General features: G+C 31.7%; 1 protein-coding gene across 2 annotated transcripts; it reads left to right on the forward strand.

Annotated features, from left to right (window-relative positions):
- The first annotated feature begins 14,039 nt into the window (after positions 1 to 14,039).
- Positions 14,040 to 16,573, forward strand: LOC141701935 (uncharacterized). 2 transcript variants are annotated; one of them, XM_074505571.1, is made up of 4 exons: positions 14,040 to 14,315; positions 14,510 to 14,639; positions 14,724 to 15,657; positions 16,073 to 16,573. In XM_074505571.1, the coding sequence occupies exons 1-3, from the start codon at positions 14,183 to 14,185 to the stop codon at positions 15,610 to 15,612; spliced, it is 1,152 nt and encodes a 383-aa protein (XP_074361672.1). In that variant the 5' UTR covers positions 14,040 to 14,182; the 3' UTR covers positions 15,613 to 15,657; positions 16,073 to 16,573. The 2 variants fall into 2 exon arrangements, with proteins under 2 accessions (XP_074361672.1, XP_074361671.1); XM_074505570.1 differs by having other exon boundaries at positions 14,724 to 16,573.
- The last annotated feature ends 3,771 nt before the right edge of the window (positions 16,574 to 20,344 follow it).

Raw genomic sequence — 20,344 nt, forward strand, 5'->3', positions numbered from 1 at the left:
CTTATACTTCATAGGAGTTCGCTTGTAACCGCCTTGAAATGCACGTTTCTTGATTGACTCACATCCTAAACCTCCTTTATCAAGAGAAGATTTTTGTTCACCAAGAAGAGCATTCAAAGTTCCTTCTCCATGAAAACATTTAGCTAAATCCTTTTCAAGCTGTTCGACTTTCTGCTTTAATTCAGGAACCAGGGGATCAGGAACACTGTCTTCTTTAACGGTTTCTGAATCAACAGATATTGACTCTTTCTTCAAGGCTTCAAGACATACATCTTTCATCTCAATCTCATTTTTGAGATATAGATTTTCTTCAGTAAGTTTTGAAACCCTTTCAAGCAATGATTTGTTCTCAGCAACTAAAGCTTCTTCCTTCATGGGGTCATCCATTTCACTAAGAACTTCACTTAATGCTTGTTTTAAATAAGCATTCTTTTCTTTTAACTTTTTAACCTGGACCTGCAAATTTAACATAGATGAAGATATATTTGAATTATACTTAATATTCTGTACCTCATCATTGTCACTGGAGTTGTCCTCTAGTCCAGCAAAGCAAAGTTGAGCAACTTCATCGTCTGAATCGATCTCCACGTCAGATTCATCATCACTCCAAGTAATTAATGCCTTCTTTTTGTTCTTCAGCTTGTAACAGTCCTTTTTGAAGTGCCCTTTCTTTCCACACTCAAAGCAAGTATCTTTGCTTTGATTCACTTTAACCTCCTTGCTCGGATTAGATTTGAAGTCCTTCTTCATAAACTGCGATTTCACAGGTCGTTTGGAGGCATTCCGTTTGGCAAGAAATTTATGAAACTTCTTTGTTAGAAGAGCAATATCTTCATCAGAATCGTCAGGAGACTCATCTGCATCTGCATTAAGTGCAAGAGTTTTCTTACGAGGAGCTTCATCTTCTTCATCATATCTACGTAGCTGATTTTCGAATTCCTCCAATTCACTGAACAGTGTTAGAGTATCCATAGTCGAAAGCAGTGTTGAATCCTGCAGAATGGTAACCTTTGGAGCAAACTTCTTTGGCATTGCTCTGAGGATTTTCCTATTTATCTCAGATTGAGGAATGATCCTTTCCAGAAGTGAGATGGAATTCATCAATGTCAGAAACCTCCCTTGAGCATCTCGCACGCTTTCATCTCTTTCCAACCTGAAACCTTCATAGTCACTCATTAGCATACTTAATTTTACTTCACGTACCTTAGACGTGCCTTCGTGGCTGACTTTGATCGTATCCCAAATCTGCTTGGCAGTAGTACATGCTGAAACTTTTCTTAATTCTGTAGCTACCATGCCATTGAGAAGTGAGTTCATAGCTTTAGCATTGGAATTAATTGCGTTCACTTCTTCGGGAGAGAGATCCTTGAGAGATTTTGGCTTTCCTTCTTTCATAGGAATTGTGAAACCATTTTCTACAGCATCCCATTCAAATGCATCACGCTGGAGAAAGATTTTCATTCGAAACTTCCAGTCATTGTAGTTTTCAGCACCATGAAGCAGTGGTGGATAATTGTTTGAATACCTATCTGGTTGAGCCATGGATCGCTAGCAAAATAAACACTAAAAACAGAATTAAATGCACCTGCTCTGATACCAAATGAAATTCGATGGCTCGATAGATAAAATAATATTCTAACTGTCAAGGCAAATGGGACAGTCTCTTATGCAAATGGGACAGTCCCTTTACAAATGAGACAGGGTATGAGACAGTCTCAATTACACTGCAGAAAATAAATAACAGAAATAAAATGCAGAATGCTGAAAACTGAAAAGTAAAAATACCAGAAGTTTTCACTTGGTTCGGCCCCTACACCTAGTCTATGGCCTACATCCAAGTCCCCATGCCAACTAGCATAGAGAATGTATTATATCAACTTTAATAAAAGAACTTACAATCTTTTCCTTGATTACAAATATAGCACCTGAAAGAAACCCTTTCTCAAGCTACCTTGCTACCTAGCCCACTGCTATTCCTTAGCCTTCTAGCTACCTTGCTATACTTTGAAATCAAGCTTGCCACAACCCGGCACAAAGTTGATATGAATACACTATTCAGTTACAAGAATAAACAAATTGATTACAACTCAAACTAAGTTTCTTGTTTTTCTGGATATGAATATCTCGGGTATGAAACAAGAAAATGATTTCAGATGATGAAGGATTCTCGTGAAAGTGTTAGCTTCAAATCTGAAATGAAGAGTTGTATTTATAAGCAAAGTTCTAACAGATTTATTTTCAAACACAAGATAAGATTGGAAGATAAGTTTGTTTGAAAATATTTGAATGAAACTATTAAACTGATCTGTTAGTACGTTTGAAAAAGAGATAAATCAAGTAAAGAGATAAGGCTTGAGAGATTTAAACTTGATTTATAAGATAAGGTGGTGAGTTTGTTTGAGATAAGGTTTATCCAGATAAACAAGATATACATAAAACCCTAACAAACCTAATCCTGAGAAATAGCCACCTGGAAAATCTGAAACACTGCAATCTCTGGACTCTAAACTGCTGTTATGTTGCAATCTGAATATCATCATAAACTCGTAGATTAACACTCTGCTTACTAGATAACTTGCAGACAATGTCACTAGTGAGCCCTACTAGGCCATGTCAACGTATCTTGTCTAGAACTCGTAATTTGCATAAGCTAGGTCTCTGTGGGTCATTTACAACAAAGAGCGGGGATTTGAAATTTCCTGATCTAGGCCTTCTAATGCACCTCAAGACACTGAAGTTATTAAATACTGTTCCTTTGTGCAAAGCTGGAAGGCTAAGTGATTCGATTATATTCCCTGAGAGTCTAAAAAGTCTCTGTCTGTCAAATACTTATTTGGATTGGAGTGAAGGTTGGGCCTTTGAAATGATACCTAACCTTGAAGTTCTCAAGTTAAAATTTCATGCCTTTGTGGGGGAAAACTGGGAAACAAGTCTGGAAGCATTTCCCCGTTTAAAAATTTTAGTACTTGATGAACTGGATATCGTGAACTGGACAGCATCTCGCAGTCACTTCCCAGTGCTTCAGCGCTTACAGGTGTATCGATGCTCATGTTTGATCGAGATTCCAGAAGACTTAGGTAGTATTTGCACACTTGAGTGGATAGAGTTGAGTGGATGTAGTGATGCTGCAACAAATTCTGCAATAGAAATCCAGAAATATCAAATGAGCATTGGTAACGATTGGCTTAAGATCCTTCTCAACACTGGACTGTCTAAACAGATGCACAAAAGATCAGGCAGGTGAGGTTACTGAACATTTTTAATATGATTCTGTAGGAAAAATTGACAAAATGAACTGTGACATTATACTGTACTTGTTCAGGTCAGGAGACATGTAGAGAAGCAAACATGTTTTGGCATTGCAAGTTGTATTATCTTCTTTTCTGCTAAATTTTAGTATCTTATTAAACACATGTGGGTATTTGGGACTTTTATAGATACAAGTCAACAACTAATATGTACCAAATCGCTAGTTTTTTTGGACTGTCAACGAGGACGTCGATCCTATAAGAGGAGGTGTTTGTAACATCCCACAACAAAGGTATTACAACTAATCATTAGAGCAAATAACAAGAACAAATCTTTCTAAAACTAAACTTAACAACAAAACTCTTTACAGCTGATCATTAAAACAAACATGAAGAACAAAACTTCTTTTAATTAGTAAGCAGTAGTATATTTTCATCTCCACGAGCCCGAGACTTGCTTTCCTCCTGCCAAATGTTCATGACCTCACGATACGAATCTCTATCACCAATAAAATTCTTCTTGAAGTGTAGATTAACCACCAAACCCTTCAAAACCTCCTTTTTATTGCTAACTTTGTTACATCGTCTCTCGTATCGTCGCCCATAGGCCATTACTTTCTTGAAAATTTGGCCATATCGAGATTTCTTGATCTTCAAGGAACGGAGAGCGATTCTAACATCATGCCTAGACTTGTTCTTTTCTTGTGACTTAAAGAAGAGGCTGCCATCTTCACAAATAGTCTTTTCATCGACTGATTCGACATACTCTGCAATAATGGGAGGTGAACTCAACGAACATGACAATGAAAGACGACCAGGGTTCAAGAATCGATATGAGGTTTGCTTTCGGAAGGTGATGTTAAAAGGAGAGGAAGAACTACTTGAAGGGCAAGGAGGTTGAGGATCAAAAAAATCACTCTCTCTTATTTTAACAACCAAGTCTGCATGTCCTAGTTTAAGAATGTGAGGGTGTGAAAAACGTCCCATGCTTGATCAGAGAGAGAGAGAGATAACACAGGGAGAGAGAGAGGGAGGGGGGGGAGGGAGAGAGAGAGAGAGAGAGAGAGAGAGAGAGAGAGAGAGAGAGAGAGAGAGAGAAAACAGAGGGAGGGAGGGAGAGAGAGGGAGAGAGAGAGGGGGGGAGGGAGGGGGAGAGAGGGGGGGAGAGAGAGAGAGAGAGAGAGAGAGAGAGAGATTTTGTTATGGAAGATATGAAGGGGTACAGGGGGTATATATAGGTTTGTTTCATAGTCTCCCACTCATACTAGGATTAGGACGTTAAGAATTGTAAGAGCATCTCAGGTTTCTATTCTGTTTCGGAAAAACTATCAATCTGAGCTCGAGCTCTGAGAAACAAGAACTGAGAAACAAGAACTAATACTCTGTTTGTGTTGCCTCTGCAAGGGTACAAGAGTCTGCTTTTTTTTATTGTAGCTAACAAGTGTATGTTTTATTTTTAAAATTTCCATTCAATTAAATAAAAGTAATTATTTTGTTTGATAATTTGAATAAATGTTAGTTTAGAACAGGAATCAAGTATTACCAAAAGTCTTTTATGGCTTCAAAAATTGAGATAATAGTAGATTATTTATATCAGTAAAGTTCGATTTTCCTAAAAAAAAAATCTTCCTTGCAATTAATATATATTTTGTTACTATAATTATATTTGGTCGATTATAAATCATAAAAAATCTTGTTAGGTCCCAATGTGTTTGTAGAAGGGGGGTTGAATACAAACAGTACTGAATAATCGAATAAATGCGGAATAAAAAATGTGAAACAAAATTCAAGTTAAATAAGAATATTATTAAACTTGAAAGGTGTTACAACAACTGTATCGATTATAATGAATTAATCTCAAATCAATTATCACAAATTTAGAATAAATTCAACATGAACTTTTTCTATTTTTGCAATAATTAGAATCAAATGCTAAACGCGATTTAATATTAAGTTCTAGGGATTTTGATCCGCTAGATTGTTACACAAGAACAAGATAAAGATTTCTAGTTGATTGGATTTAACTTTACAATCTAGAAATTGATCTTGAAGTTTGCAGATAAGATGAAATATTTTTCTGCTTCTTTTTCTTTTGTTCTCGGGTTCTGTTTTTGTTGGATTATTGATTGTGTTCTGCTTCTGCTTCTTTTAATCAAACAACAGAATAGAATGAACTGTAATGACAATCGGTGAGACAATCCAATTGTACTAGCAAGACAATCTGTTGAACTGGAGAGACTTTCGGTATGACAATTGTTTGTACTAGCAAGACAATCTGATTGAACTAGCAAGACAATTTTCTTCCAGTGTAACTTTCGGCAAGACAATTGTTTGTACTAGCATGACTTTCGGTATGACTATTGATTGTCATACCGATTGTCATACTAGTACAATCAGTTTGACTTGCTGAATTTAAATGAATTTTAATCCAATTTAAATTCTGAAAAACCTTAATATTAATTCTGAATTAATTAATCAATTAATTTAATTAATCAAATAAATTAATCTTTGCAGATATAATTTATTTTCTTAATTAAATTATATGACTTAATTAATTAATAGAGAATTAATACTAACCCTGAGCAGCAACCAATCTTCTGAATATCTTCTGAAAATTATGAATCAATTACACCACTTCAACGTTGACACTCGATGTACTGTCTGGTTCATGAGTGACTAACTTCCGTGACGTTTCTTCATGTCTTGACTTTGATAATTGATTTTCTTCATATTAAATCCTTGTAATTATCTGATACCCTGACAAGATCTCTGTCACTTGATTAAATCCACACTCTTGATTTATATCACTGAGGCATGATCAATTTCTTGAACTTCTTCCAGTGAGTTAATTTCTCAAGTCTGTAGATGAACCTTGTTTCTGAATCCTTTGACAGATATTACTCTGTGAGATCTCTTTTGACGGTAGATCCACTATTTACTTATTACATTCTTATTTGAGTTGAGTTGAATCCTCGAATATACAAATAGGCTATGACATATGACTTACAAATCTATTGGAAAAGTATTAATTTAATAAAAAGCTGATTTACTAAAATCATATCATAAAAAAGAAGAAAATATTTATCTCATTTTAATATGATAAAAATTGGACAAAATAAAAATACAAGTACGATACGTTCTCCGCAAATCAAGAATTTAAATACTTTCTTAGCAAAAAAATAATTTAAATGCTTTAGTTTAATTGAATATGAATTTTATATCACCCAGTGATCCAATAATATATAAAAATATGTATATATTTTTAATAGAGTTAATTGCACTATACAACCCCCACCTTTCATTTAAAATCAAAACAGTATACCTACTTTGTAAAATACAGTTTGCAACCCTTAACTTTTAATATCAACTACAATATACATCCCTTGTGGTCATAAAATTGAAATTGAGATGTTAATATTAATAACTAAAATTTCAAATTAATTAAAATATTTATTTTAATGCATTTTTTACATGAAAAAAATTAATGCTATTTTCTATTAGTAATACTCTAAATTAATCATAATGCTAAATACTTAAAATATATTTATTAAGCAAAATATATGTTTATATATATAATCATAAAGTTTCTAAATATATCTATATTTTAAAATTTTAAAAATTATGCTGAGTAATAAAATAATTGACATTAATATTATTTTTATAATTTAAAATTCTAAATTTTAGTTTAATTAAAAAAAATCAAAATTATTATTTAAATATTTTGCTGAATTTCAATTTTATCCTCCACAATATAAATATTTTTAACAAAATGGTTAAAGGGATGCATATTGTATTTGATATATAAAGTTAGGGTTGCAAACTATATTTTTGAAAGTAAATATATAGTTTTGTTATTTAGTGAAAGGTAGGGGTTACAAAATGCAATTAACTATTTTTTAATATACTGTCAAGTGTCAAACATATTTCATGCTTTCATGATCCGGTTCATTCACAAGCCCAATTAGGTACAAAAGTATATTTAAAATGGGCCGTAGTAGACTGGACTTAACCATATCAACATTTTCAAAATGGGCTTCTCACAACAAAACAAGAATACGAAAGCGAATTTTTGGTGACTGGTTTAGAATAATAATAGCCCAACATTTGATAGACAGTTCTCGAAATTACAAAATGTGTCATGTACTCTTTTTCTCGAAACATATTTCTCCAATTTTGTAGAAAAAATAATTATAATAATATCTACATTTCCAATATAAGAGAAATATAGTTTTCACCTATGAGAAGGAAAAATGAATGAAATGTCTTATGATGTGCTAGTTAGTTAAATTTGATAACTATGTAAACTTTTTAATCTTGTATTCTCAAAAATATATGAGAAAACTGGGCTGATGGTGTTTTTCGGGCAAATTATCTAAATTTAAAATATTTTATATTGTAATATTTAGAAATAAAATTGTAAATATAAACACGACCCTCTGCATTTACAAGAATATTCCTATGTATTTGTTTTCTTTTATCCTCAATCATATCTTTTAAAGTCATTTATCAGGGCAGTAATCTTAGAATATATTTACTTTTCATAACTTAGTAATAATTAAACACTTTTCACAACATGCGACGGTGGCAAATCACATTTTTTGCGACACGTAAAATTTCAAAAAAGAAAAATTAAATGTCGATACAGTAATATTTTTTTGAAGCAAATTAATATTTCATTTTCCCGCCCTTTCGAAGATACAATTTGAATTAGAACGACATGAGCCTGCTAATTAATCAGCTGGTGTATTGAAGTTCTACATCCATCAATCCAAAATAAGCTCTCTTTTTTTATCATTCAATGGAAGCAAGCCTCTCTAAATGAAGTTAGCATACACATGTTATGTTCATAATGGATTATTTATAAATTCAAATTTGTTAGTTTTATAATCCAGCTGACACGTGTTATATATGTACAACATATGAAATTAATGTTTTAAAATGTTTCATTAATTATGACAAATCAAACATTCTCTTGACAGATTTGTAAGTTATGTTTAATGGTGAGACTCCATTTTTGTGTTAAAACATTTATAAATAGGTTAAGTAGAAATAGACAAATAATATTTTAGACTATCTCCGACCCAATTCTAAATATTTACTTTTATACAGTTTAGGTATAAAAAAAAAATTCAACCCAATTTTAAAAATTACACCAAAATGTCCTTATATCAAAAGTTACACCGAATTTAGTGTCATGCTAAATTTTTAGAAAATAAATTTGTTTCATTTGTATCTACCAATTTATTACTTTTAACTTTATTTTTGTACTTTAGTAATAAAATACATTTTTATAGTACAAAAATTATGTCAAATTTAGTATTGGTGGATTACATTGAAATATGAGAATAGTGTAATTATTACACTATTTTAATATAAAAATTATACGAAAATAGTGTAACGAGTGTGAGAGGCTCTTAATACTGTCTATACGAGATGAGCTATGGAATTAATTGTATATCAGGGGACCAATAATCAGTTCGGGGCCTTTCCCAAATAGAATCTAAAACAAAATGTATATTTTGACCTGGGGATAATAGATGAGATTAGTGTGTTCCTTCAGTTTTGGCAGCTGTTTTGATTCATTAGGGACCAGTACCGCCCCCAATTCATACACATAAAAAAAATTTGTGTTTAGTTCAAAATCATTAACGAACCGAGTCAAACTCGAGTTTTTCAGAACAAAAATGAGTCGAGCCGAACGTAACTGCATGTCGAGTCCTTAACGATCAGCTTATCTATATATTTTAAATTGCTGGATGACCCTTTCCTAAGATTTGATATCCATATTTTGGTTTGGATATGATTTTTAACTTTAATTTAACCCACTGGACTATCCATTTTTAGGTTTGGTATCCATATTAAGTTTATAAAATATCCATGTACTTATTATGACCCATTTTAATTATAGAAATTTTGCAATACAATTTTAAATATGAATTGTGTTACTTATGGTAAGTTTTTAATACAAATTTGAAGTAATATTTAAATTTTAATAAATCTATTTATAGAAATAATCTCATAAAATATATAACATAAAAATAACATATGTAATGAAAGTAGTTCTTAAATAAATTTATTATAATATGTAGATGCAATACACTTATTATATAGATAATTTAATCTTTCATAATCATATTATTCAATTTAAATTATAAATTTATTTATTTATTTTATTAAATATTTTTTGAGATCCCGTGTGCCTAGCACGGGCTATAAACTAGTGAACACTGAATTTTACATGAAATAAAAGTTCGGATCCACTTGATCGAATTAATTATCGGTTTCGACTTAATTCAAAACTCAGATTCTAATTTATTATTCAGAAGAATTCGCAGATTGTAACGTTAAACTTACAATATTAGGAGTCTCATGAAAAATCAGAATTCATGTAAATATTTTCAATTTCTAACAAACGGAACAATATCAAACCGATCTCAAATCAAGTTTGAGCTATACATGTTAATAACTCGACTTGAACTCATTATTCTTAACACACACATTCGAGTTTTTAACGATCAGTTAAAGCAAACTGATCGCATTCATCAAGTCGAGCTCAAGTTTGTTCATGAATAATTCGATTCATTTACGGGTAAGGGGATTTGTTTTAGGTTATAGTACTCATCACGAGTCCTGACCTAGCACTAGAATTCGAAAAATGGGAACTTCTGGGGGCAAATTTGAAATTAGAAGCTGAAGTAGAAAAATGAATGGTACGCACATAGAAGGGGAGATATTGAATGAAAAAGACCCATACCAAAGCCAACAATTTGATGGCTATTCTCTGTCATGTACGTTCATGGATTCATCCATAAGTTTAATAGAAACAAACACAGATTGCTACAGTACTGGAACTGGTCAACAAATAAAGCTAAAAGACTTTCTTGCAATTAATTTTTGCATGTGCATTCATTAATTTAAGAATCTTGCTTGATTCTATTTCCTTCCATCACAAGCATTTCATGGGATACCATTAACAAAAGTTTTACAAATATAATCTTGTGACCAACTCAACAGATGCCGATGCGGGTGTAGACTCGTTCCGTCCCACCCGATTGTTAAATTTTGCGTAGAACACTGAGATTAAAGAAAATGAAGAAAATGTAGTCAAATTAGTGAAATCTATTAAGTTTCTTAAAATAAATAAAAAGTACTAACAATTTGATGGGACAAATACGTAGAATGTATATTTTATAGAGAAATTATTTCAGTCTCTCAAAATTATAGTCTTTAACACTCACTCTCAACCGTATGATACTTTTCGTTATGATTTATTTAATTGGGGATGGGAGTACTTGAATCCGAGTTTTTCCCTAAACCGAATTCTGATATCATGTTAAGTAATCAATCGCTTTAAAATCTTAAGATGGTAAAGAAAGAACCGAACATGATCTTATATTTTTTAACATAACGGTCCTAATGTTATGTTATTCATGTAAAGAGAAAGGTAGTATAATGTATGATGATACAAGCAAATGCTGCAACTATTAAAACAGTATAATTGTTATAAATTTATGTAACTCTGAGAGAGGGACAAACTTTGAAACTAAGAATGGATCAGTTTTGTTATTTTGTGCAACTGAAGTAATAATCTTGAATACTGTCCGAAGATGGATCAATGTATACATTTATACATACTCAGGACAACAGAATTGAAACACAGGAAAAACTCCTACATATTATAAATTGGCTAAAGGTCTGAAGCATATATCATGTAGCTTTATAACAAATAAGGTGACCTAGTTTGCACTTGAGTGCTTATTTCAGACTACCATCAATTTTGTTTAACCATAGTCTATCGATATATCATTACTTGTAGTAATCATCTCTCTCTCTCTCTCTCTCTCTCTCTCTCTCTCTCTCTCTCTCTCTCTCCCTCCCTCTCTCCCTCCCTCTCTCTCTCGCTATCTCTCTCTCTCTGGTATTGTTTGTGTACTTGCGAAAGAGAAATCACGCTGTGAAGTAGTACATTCACTGTATCCCATTTACCATCGAAGAAGTGCACCCTACCATCCATGGACCACTTGGTTATATCACCTACATATATGCAAAATATGCATATGTTATAATGTTAATTATACCCCCTGTTTTCAATCGAACATGCAACACAACGTACATTCATATACAGGTGCAGAGAGACGACTATATAATACAAATTGTCTACGTACTGCTAGCTCTTCTTTTCTTTTACAGCTGTTTGAGAAAATGAAATTTTACACCGGATACAAAAAGAAAAACTGTACCCGTGATCATCTATTGCAGTCTCATCCTCATAATTAGGTTACAGTACAGATTTATGAAAACATGCATTTTCTACCTCAAATTTCAGGAGGCATAGGCAATGTGCTATTGGTTCGTTGTAATTTGTATTTCTAGGTAAGTACAAATACAACACTAAAAGTGGCATAATCGACCGACCCAAAGGGTCCGATATTAGCTCAAGGGATTTTCTATGGTGTGCCCAAGGGCACACAATAGTCACTAACTTACATAGAAATAAACTCTTCTTATTGTGCTTGAATAATAAATGTTAATGGCCCCTGCATTCACATCAATTCCCCCAATAAAAAAAGGCCATTTTTATTGGAGTTAGTGACTAATGTGTGTTCTTGGGTACACATTAGAAAGACCGTTAACTCAAAACAGTCGATTTTAAGAACAAAACCGAACTAATTACAAGGTCGAGTTTTAGTTTAGTCAGCTAAGTGCCTTCACATAGCGTTTATGTACATTCGTGTTCGTATACTTTCGTTTCGTATCGTGTATGTCGTGTTAATTGAATATTATAATATATATTAAATTTAATATTAATATAAATTAAAATATAAGATTTTTAGGTAAAAAAATTATAAAATATATGAAAAATATATATTTAGATCTCAATTCTATACAATATAATGAAATCAAATAATATTTTAAAAATAAATATGCATATATTTATTATAATTCTATATATATTTATAAAAAATATTAAAATTTAATTATAATATTTATTTATGTCGTATACTTCGTGTCGTGTACTGTACTCGAAGGTTAAACACAAAACCGACAGTAAATATCAACCGTATACTTTCGTGTTTGTGTACTAAAAATGTAAACACAAACATTAAATTTTCGTGTTGTGTAAGTCGTATCGTGTTTAAAATTGTCGAGTCTACTTCACATTCACAAAGTGTATGATATAAACCCAATTTTGTATATGTGTCACAGCCTTAGCAGATTAAAACCAACCAATGGGTCGTCGGTCGGTTTTACAGGGAATCTTAAAACAGATCAATCAAGTTCAAAAATTATGACACTTAATTAAGTTTGAATTCAGTTTAAAAGTTAAACGTTGTCGAATTCAACTAAATCACAACATACTCTAGTTTTTCACTCATTAATTTTTTTCATTCAAGAACGAATATAATTTATGTTAAAATATGTCTTGAATCGGTAATTATCATTCATCATAGAATATAAACTTTCTAGAGTATAAGCTAATATATGCTATAATCTGTATCTTTAAAATTGAAAAAAAAAAATCTTTTGTTTATAATATATGCTTTCTCTTTGTGTTTATTAACTTTTCTTGCTTATGTTATAACAATTTATACTAAAACCAAGAAATGAACGAATAAAAATCTACTATCAAGCAAAAGGTAAACCGCGAAACATGGGAGCAAACAGATCTTAGTTACACATTAGTATGGAACAGACTGATTTCTATGTACAATCTAAAAAGAAACAAAAAGAAAAAGTGAGAAATGTTTATCGCAAACTGTCTAGCTCAGTATCTGAGCACTGATCACATGTACCTTCTGCACATCTATTTGTGACTTTTTACGGATCAAGATTAATATTTTCATCCTTTGATGTGTATGATCATATTGCTTTTGTGATGCTTTATCGATTGTGTGTTATTACATAGTGATCATTAATCTACCGGGTAGGTATTACAACTATTATGCAATAGGAGTTTTCCTAGTAAATAAAACTAGCTAATTTATTGTAAAAAAATTGGTTTTGCAGACAAAAATGTGATTGATTTCGGTTACTAAGGTTACTCTGTTTATAAAAAAAGAGAAATTACCAAAAAGTACCAATTTTTCTAAATTTTTTATGATTTTGTTTTCTTCAGTTTTTTTTTTTACAAAAATACGGAATCAACCAAAATCAAACAGATATATAACTAGTTGATAACTAGTTGAATGAAGTTTTTTTGAATGTATTTGAGATTACATGTAGTTGCAACAATTCGTCAAAGGTTGATACAGTTCATTCCGGTTGCCAAAAACTGTATTTTTGCAAAAAAAAAAAAAATTGAAAAATAGTATTTTATAAATTAAAAAGTATTTTTATAATTTTTTAAAAAAATGACAGTATTTTTGTAAAAATATTTTAAAAAGACCCAAAAAGAGAAAATCGGGATAAATAAGAACTAAAACGGAATTTGACATGACCAGAAATAAGTCCTTCAAGACTTGATTTATTCCATCCCCTCACATACAAGAACTCCCTTCGAATACTTCATGCAAAATTTACAAAATATAAATAATTAAGTGGATAACATATATAATATATATATATACTTTTGAGGATTAAGTCAAATCAAAAATTGAAAAGTCACAATTGTTTAGGTTTTTACATACAACATGTATATGTCATGTGAATATATTTTACTAATTCACGTGAAAAGATATTACTTACACTTGAATTGCATATTTTACCAACTTAGTGGGGCAAAGATGTATATATAACGTATGTGATTCAAGAATTAATACATATAAACACAACCCTATTTGTGGTGTCTATCATAGTTTGTTATTCAAAGTGACCTCTTTCACATTTCTAGGTCTTATTGCAACAGTGTCTATAATATTACTAGCACTTAAAATAACACTCTATTCTCCTTTACAAAACAAAAGAAACAAAAGAAGCAAACTGGAAAAAGTACCATGGGACACCATTCATGCTGCAACAAGCAGAAGGTGAAGAGAGGTTTATGGTCACCGGAAGAAGATGAGAAGCTCATTGCCTACATTTCTTCCTATGGTCATGGTTGCTGGAGCTCAGTTCCGAAACTTGCTGGTATTTGTTTTTGGTTTAATTTGAATGTTTTTATGCATCTACTTATGTGCACTACAACAATATCAGATTTTTTTCCACAAATTTTTACCTTTGCTAGCTTATTTCTGACCAAATTTGGTGGTCAGAAATGTACGTTTTTCTTGTAGTGGCTTTCTTTTGACGGAGTTCCTGAGTTTTTTTAACTATATGTGCAGGATTGCAAAGATGTGGGAAGAGCTGCAGATTAAGATGGATAAATTATCTGAGGCCGGATCTAAAACGAGGGAGCTTCTCTTCTCAAGAAGCAGCTCTTATTATCGACCTCCACAGAATTCTTGGTAACAGGTACATTTAGCCGAGAGAACAATTTAATTTCGCTAACTAGGTACTAAGAAACAGCGATTATGATCTCGTGTGATGTTGTTGCAGGTGGGCTCAGATAGCTAAGCACTTACCAGGAAGAACGGACAATGAAGTGAAGAATTTTTGGAACTCAAGCATCAAGAAAAAGCTGATTTCTCATGAAATTAGTAACAAGCTTTCCCCATCCTCTACTTCCTATCTTACTATTCCCAACACTTCTTTTCATGACAGTATCTTGAACACATCACTTAATCCAAACCCTGAATTTTATCCTCATGTTCTTGATGATAATCACGATCCTTTTTACGTTCCTGCTACCCCCTCATCATCATTAGCCCTGCAAGCTGGTTTCGACAAGCTAGAGAAAATGATGATCCCTAATTACGGCTTTGATGAAAATAGTTTCAATTTGATCCCCGCTGTGCCCTCGGTCCCTTTAGCACATGAGATGAACTATTTCTCCTCTTCATTTCATGATCATGACTATAACAAAAATCAGAATCAAAAGCAAAGTTATGATCATGATTATTCAGCAGATACAAGTCCAGCATTTGGCTATCTGCAGCCTCAAATTCTCGATCATCTGCATCTTCTCGATCAGGATCACTCAAAACAAGATGCCACTAATTTCATGGCCCGTCCAAAGATGAAAAATGTACACTCGTCAAGTACTTATTCTCATGATGCTAATGCACTTTCGGGACTAATGGTGCCAAAGCTTTGTCATGAAGAGACTATTACCAACATGCCGCCTTTATCCTCTTACTCACATGATTTCCGCATACCATCTGCTACTTCTCAAATGGAGTACCCTAATATCGATACCTCTGCTATCCTCTTATCTTCGCTACCATCATCTTCAGCAGCCTCCTCTTCACCGTCCCCGTCTTCATTTGTCGTAAACCTCAGTGGTCTTGCGACAAACAGCTGGCCTGGAACTCTAGATAAAACCTAATAGTTTGTTCTAGTTGATGCTGATATCTTGATCACATTGAACAAAGTAAGTTATATAGTACATAATGTGCATTTAGTTTCGAAAATTCAATTTCCAGGGCAACTTTAATTCAAAGGGAGCAAATAGAACAAAACCTAAGTGTTCCTAGTGCAGGTTCTTAACTCCCTTCCACAAGAGAAATGCTGAGCATTCAAGATGTATGCTACATGCTACATTCGGTTGGTTCGGTCCTAAACCGGACCGACGATAGACCGAAAAATCGAATAATCATTTTTCTTAAACGGAACTGGACCGAACCTAACTGAAATAATTTGGTCCGGTTCGATTTGGTTTTGAACATCTACTTGACTTATCTTATTTTCGGGAATAAGTTATCATCTTGAAAAAAGAGTTACGTAAATGTGTACTTTTTTTTTGACAAATATGGCTTATAGCCTTATAAATGAGTATCTGTTATCAGAAATTTTCGGGATGAGCGAGGATCGAATCCAGGATCTGGGACGACAGAGGATAAGCTCTTAACCACTTAGCTATCCAACCGTGTTACGTAAATGTGTACTTAAGAATTCCGAAGATAAGTTACTTATTTCCGAAAATTAAGATCAGTTACATTACCCACATTATATGATTATTATTTTAAATTAGTCTCCTTCTTTTGACAATTCTCCAATACGGAGTATGTACAACTCAAGAACTGTATCACCTGCAATATTTACATAAATGTGAAATATAATTTCGGATTGATGAACTTTTGTGTAACAATTTTTCTTAATCTAGCTTGTACATGTATACATGTACGTTTGGTTACATTTACAAATTCGGCTTCAATTCGAGAAGCCAAGGCCCAAGCATTAATTTCATTCCTTGCTGTATTGATGCAAACTTAGTTGGTGCTAGCTATATATGTCTGTAATTGTACGTGTGTATTCATCATCATATTTGAATAAACTACATGTACAGTAGATTACTGTAATTACCTATATATAGTTTCTGGTTTTTAAAGTGGTGTAGATATATAAGAATATATGACAGAATAGTCTTGGGTTATACTTAGGAAAATGCCAAGGGTTACTTTCCAAAAAAAGTTACAAAATGCCTAATTCAAAATAGACTCCTTTATTTACATTAAAAACACCAAATAAATTATTTTAAAGTGTCACATCATCCATGACACGTCATTTTTTTTTTTACTCCCCGTCCCAATTTATCTGTCATGTTTGACTTTTTGTGGTCAAATTGACCAAATTTTGACTGAAAATTTCATATAATATATAATCGAAAAAAATTATAAAAATTATATCATTAGAAAGGACACGTAATTTACTTTAATACGTATTTTTCATTTTTTCAAAATAATGAAAGATTGATATTTAATTTACGGTCAAAGTTGAATCAATTTAACCATAAAAAGTCAAACATAACATATAAATTGGGACGGCGGAAGTACTATTTTTTTGCCTCCAGCATTACTCTTATACTTATACACGAAGAATTATATAATCATATCAAGTGCACACAGATCTTGGGTGTGGCCCCACCCCAAACGCATGTATAATTCTGAAACTAATATTAAATTTTATGGAAAAATTACATATTTATATATTTCTTAATAAGAAAATATATTTTAAATTTTCGTCCACTCAAAAATATATAAATTTTATAAACGTCAGTACTAATATTAATGATATTTACGATAATTATAAATTTATATACAGTAATTCAAGTATATTTTGTAAATTGAACTTGTTAAAAATAATATTTATTAATTTATTTAATATATAATAATTTAAAAATATATATTAACCACCCTAAATTCCGATTTCTGGCTCCGTCCACGTAGGTCACTGGTCTAGTCCCTATAACAACTAACTGCAGCTAACCATTGCACATCAATTAACATTTGTTATTTTGAAATTGACGTAACATGTTGCGATGATGTTTTTGGACTGTGTATCAAATAACAATGCAAAACAGAACAAAATAGAATATGTAACCTGATGGGCTAATAATAGTCCAGGGCCTCCAGGCCGAAGATTATATAGCCCATGTTCGGTCCAAACCGATCCTTATGATAAAAATATGGGCTTTTAGTTATTTAAGGTCATTTAATCTTAAAAAATACTCTTAAATTTACTCTTCTAACATTATTTTAATTATTCATTGTAAATTTAGGGGGTGTATTGAATTAGGATTTTAATACATTATAGATAATTCATGGATTTTAATGCATTATATATAATTTAAAATGCATTATATATAATTCATGGATTTTAATGCATTATATATAATTATCCAATATATGTCTAATGTATGCCCATGAGCACACATTAAACACTAACTTTCATGAATTTGGAGTATTTTTATTGGTTGAATTGATGTAAATGCAGGGATCTATCAACATTTATCATAGAAACATCAATCAAAACTTGACACATCATTTCTTATTGTGTGCGAATGATCACACCATAGAAAATCTCATATATAATTCATGAATTTTAGTGGGTTATATCTGATTTTGAGATTCTAGATAAAATATCGTATAGTTGATGAAGAGACTTTGAGATTTAAACACATCCCTTCAAAATCTCATGAATTATGGTGGAATTTAAAAAACCATAAAATACATTGAACGATCCCACAAAATTTATAATTTTATGAAGTCCAAAAAATCCGTTAGCATGTGAATACCACCGGATTTTAATGGATTTTAAATAATCTCAGTTGAATAACATCAGATTTTTAAGTATAATTTAAAATTTTGATTGAATACCACCAGATTTTGTAGTATAATATAAAATTCTAGTTTAATACCATAAAAATCTGATTTTTTTTTAAATCCCAGTTGTTAATTTATATAAGAGAAAAAATACCGAAAAGAGAAAAGTAATGTTCTGAAAACTATATTATATAATAGTTAATTTAGAGCGGGAATTAAACTCTTAACTATAAGAAAAGATAATTTTTACAATAACTTTTTAGTAATTTTAAGAATGACAGAACCTCGTAAGCCGTAAGCACAAGAATCTCTTTAAACAAAGCATTCATCTTATTTAAGAGTATTCTGAAAATACTATAAGGGCATATTTGGTTAGGCTAAAAAGAATGAGTTTAGGCTAGAATGACTTTTTTTATTTTGCTGCTTGGTTGCCCAACATAATGGAATAACTCATTCACGCGTTCATTCTTTTATGTCTATCCTAATCAGATTTTATTCTCAGTCAAAACAGTGGGACAAGCCCGTTTCATTCCATTCTTGATCTAAAAAATCCTCTCACTTATAACTTATTCTTTGTTGCTGTTCTGCTATCATTTTGGATTATCAAAATGATCTATTGAGCATCAAATGATCTATTGAGCATCAATCTCTTCACCAAACAGGTTTGAAATCGATCACAAACAACAACTCATATATCAATTTAGCTTTATTTGCGTGTTTTTAGCTTATTACGAGCTTGGATTTATACATTCCAATTCTTTTTTTTGATTTTTTGTGTGTTTATAATGTATTATTTGTGTGTTTATGGTTGATCTGTATACATGTGTATATGTATTAGCGATTTTAATTTTTGTGTATATATATAAGCGATTTTAATTTTTATTTGGTTGTGTAAATATCTCCTTGTGTGTATATGTGTATATATATCTGTTTTAGGATGTATCTGTTTATAGTTGTGTGTATATTTTGTATGTATTGCTTAAAGGTGTCCCTGGCTGTTTGATAAAAATACTCAAACAACAATCTGCTTATTATATGCAGTATGACACGACTTCCTTAACTAGAAGAAAGGCTATTCGAAGGAAGATAATTATTTTATTTACGGAGCTGCTAAAAATGCTTGGGGTGGTTCATTGGTTTTTACAAATGATTGTGTTGTTAGGAACAAGGGTGGCATTAAGGCCTATGTATTCCATTTTTAGGATGGAAAGAATTAATTATGTTGATAGGTTAGTTAATCAAAGTGATGACACTTGTGTTAAAAATCTTGGAATGAACATGGGAGCATTTCATAAATTATGCTATACACTTGAATCACGAGGATATATACGGGATAGTAAGCATATGAATGTTGTTGAACAAGTTGCGGTCTTTTTATACATATTAGCGCACCATAAGAAAATGAGTGTTATAAGCACCTATTTTCAAAGGTCGACTAAATCGATTAGTAGACACTTTCATATGACTCTTCTTGGGGTCTTGAGATTACAAGAATTTAAGCATCTTGAACCAATTCCAAATGACTCAACCAACGAAAAGTGGAAGTACTTTAAGGTACAATTAATCAATTTGAAATTTTTTATGCTAGAATATATTTAATAGTTAAAATTATCTCATTATATATTTATTGTCTATTAGAATTGCTTAGGGGATCCAGATGGGACCCATATAAGAATGAATGTAGCTGCTAAAGACAAGCCTAGTTTTCGAAACAGGAAAGGTGAAATTACTACTAATGTCCTTGCCGCGGTTACACTAGATTTACAATTCTCTTATGTATTGACTAGTTGGGAAGGGTCCGCGACTGATGGTAGAGTTTTAAAAGATGATTTGTCAAGAAAAATGGGCTCAAAGTCCCAAAGGGTAAAAAATTCATTTAATTGTTTTTGAATATGTTGTATTTTGTAAATGCTTTGTACAATATGTAAGTACTAAAATTTGTCCATATTGAAGGTACTTCCTATTTAGTAGATGCTGGTTATACTAATGGAGAAAGATTATTGGCACCTTATAGAG

This window comes from Apium graveolens, unplaced genomic scaffold, assembly GCF_009905375.1.
Source record: "Apium graveolens cultivar Ventura unplaced genomic scaffold, ASM990537v1 ctg4471, whole genome shotgun sequence".
NCBI lineage: Eukaryota > Viridiplantae > Streptophyta > Magnoliopsida > Apiales > Apiaceae > Apium > Apium graveolens.

Coding starts and splice junctions, on each gene's coding strand:
- LOC141701935 (XM_074505570.1), top strand. CDS start 14,183: ATGGGACACCATTCATGCTGCAACAAGCAGAAGGTGAAGAGAGGTTTA. Junction 14,316..14,509: donor CTCAGTTCCGAAACTTGCTG/GTATTTGTTTTT, acceptor CTATATGTGCAG/GATTGCAAAGATGTGGGAAG. Junction 14,640..14,723: donor CACAGAATTCTTGGTAACAG/GTACATTTAGCC, acceptor ATGTTGTTGCAG/GTGGGCTCAGATAGCTAAGC.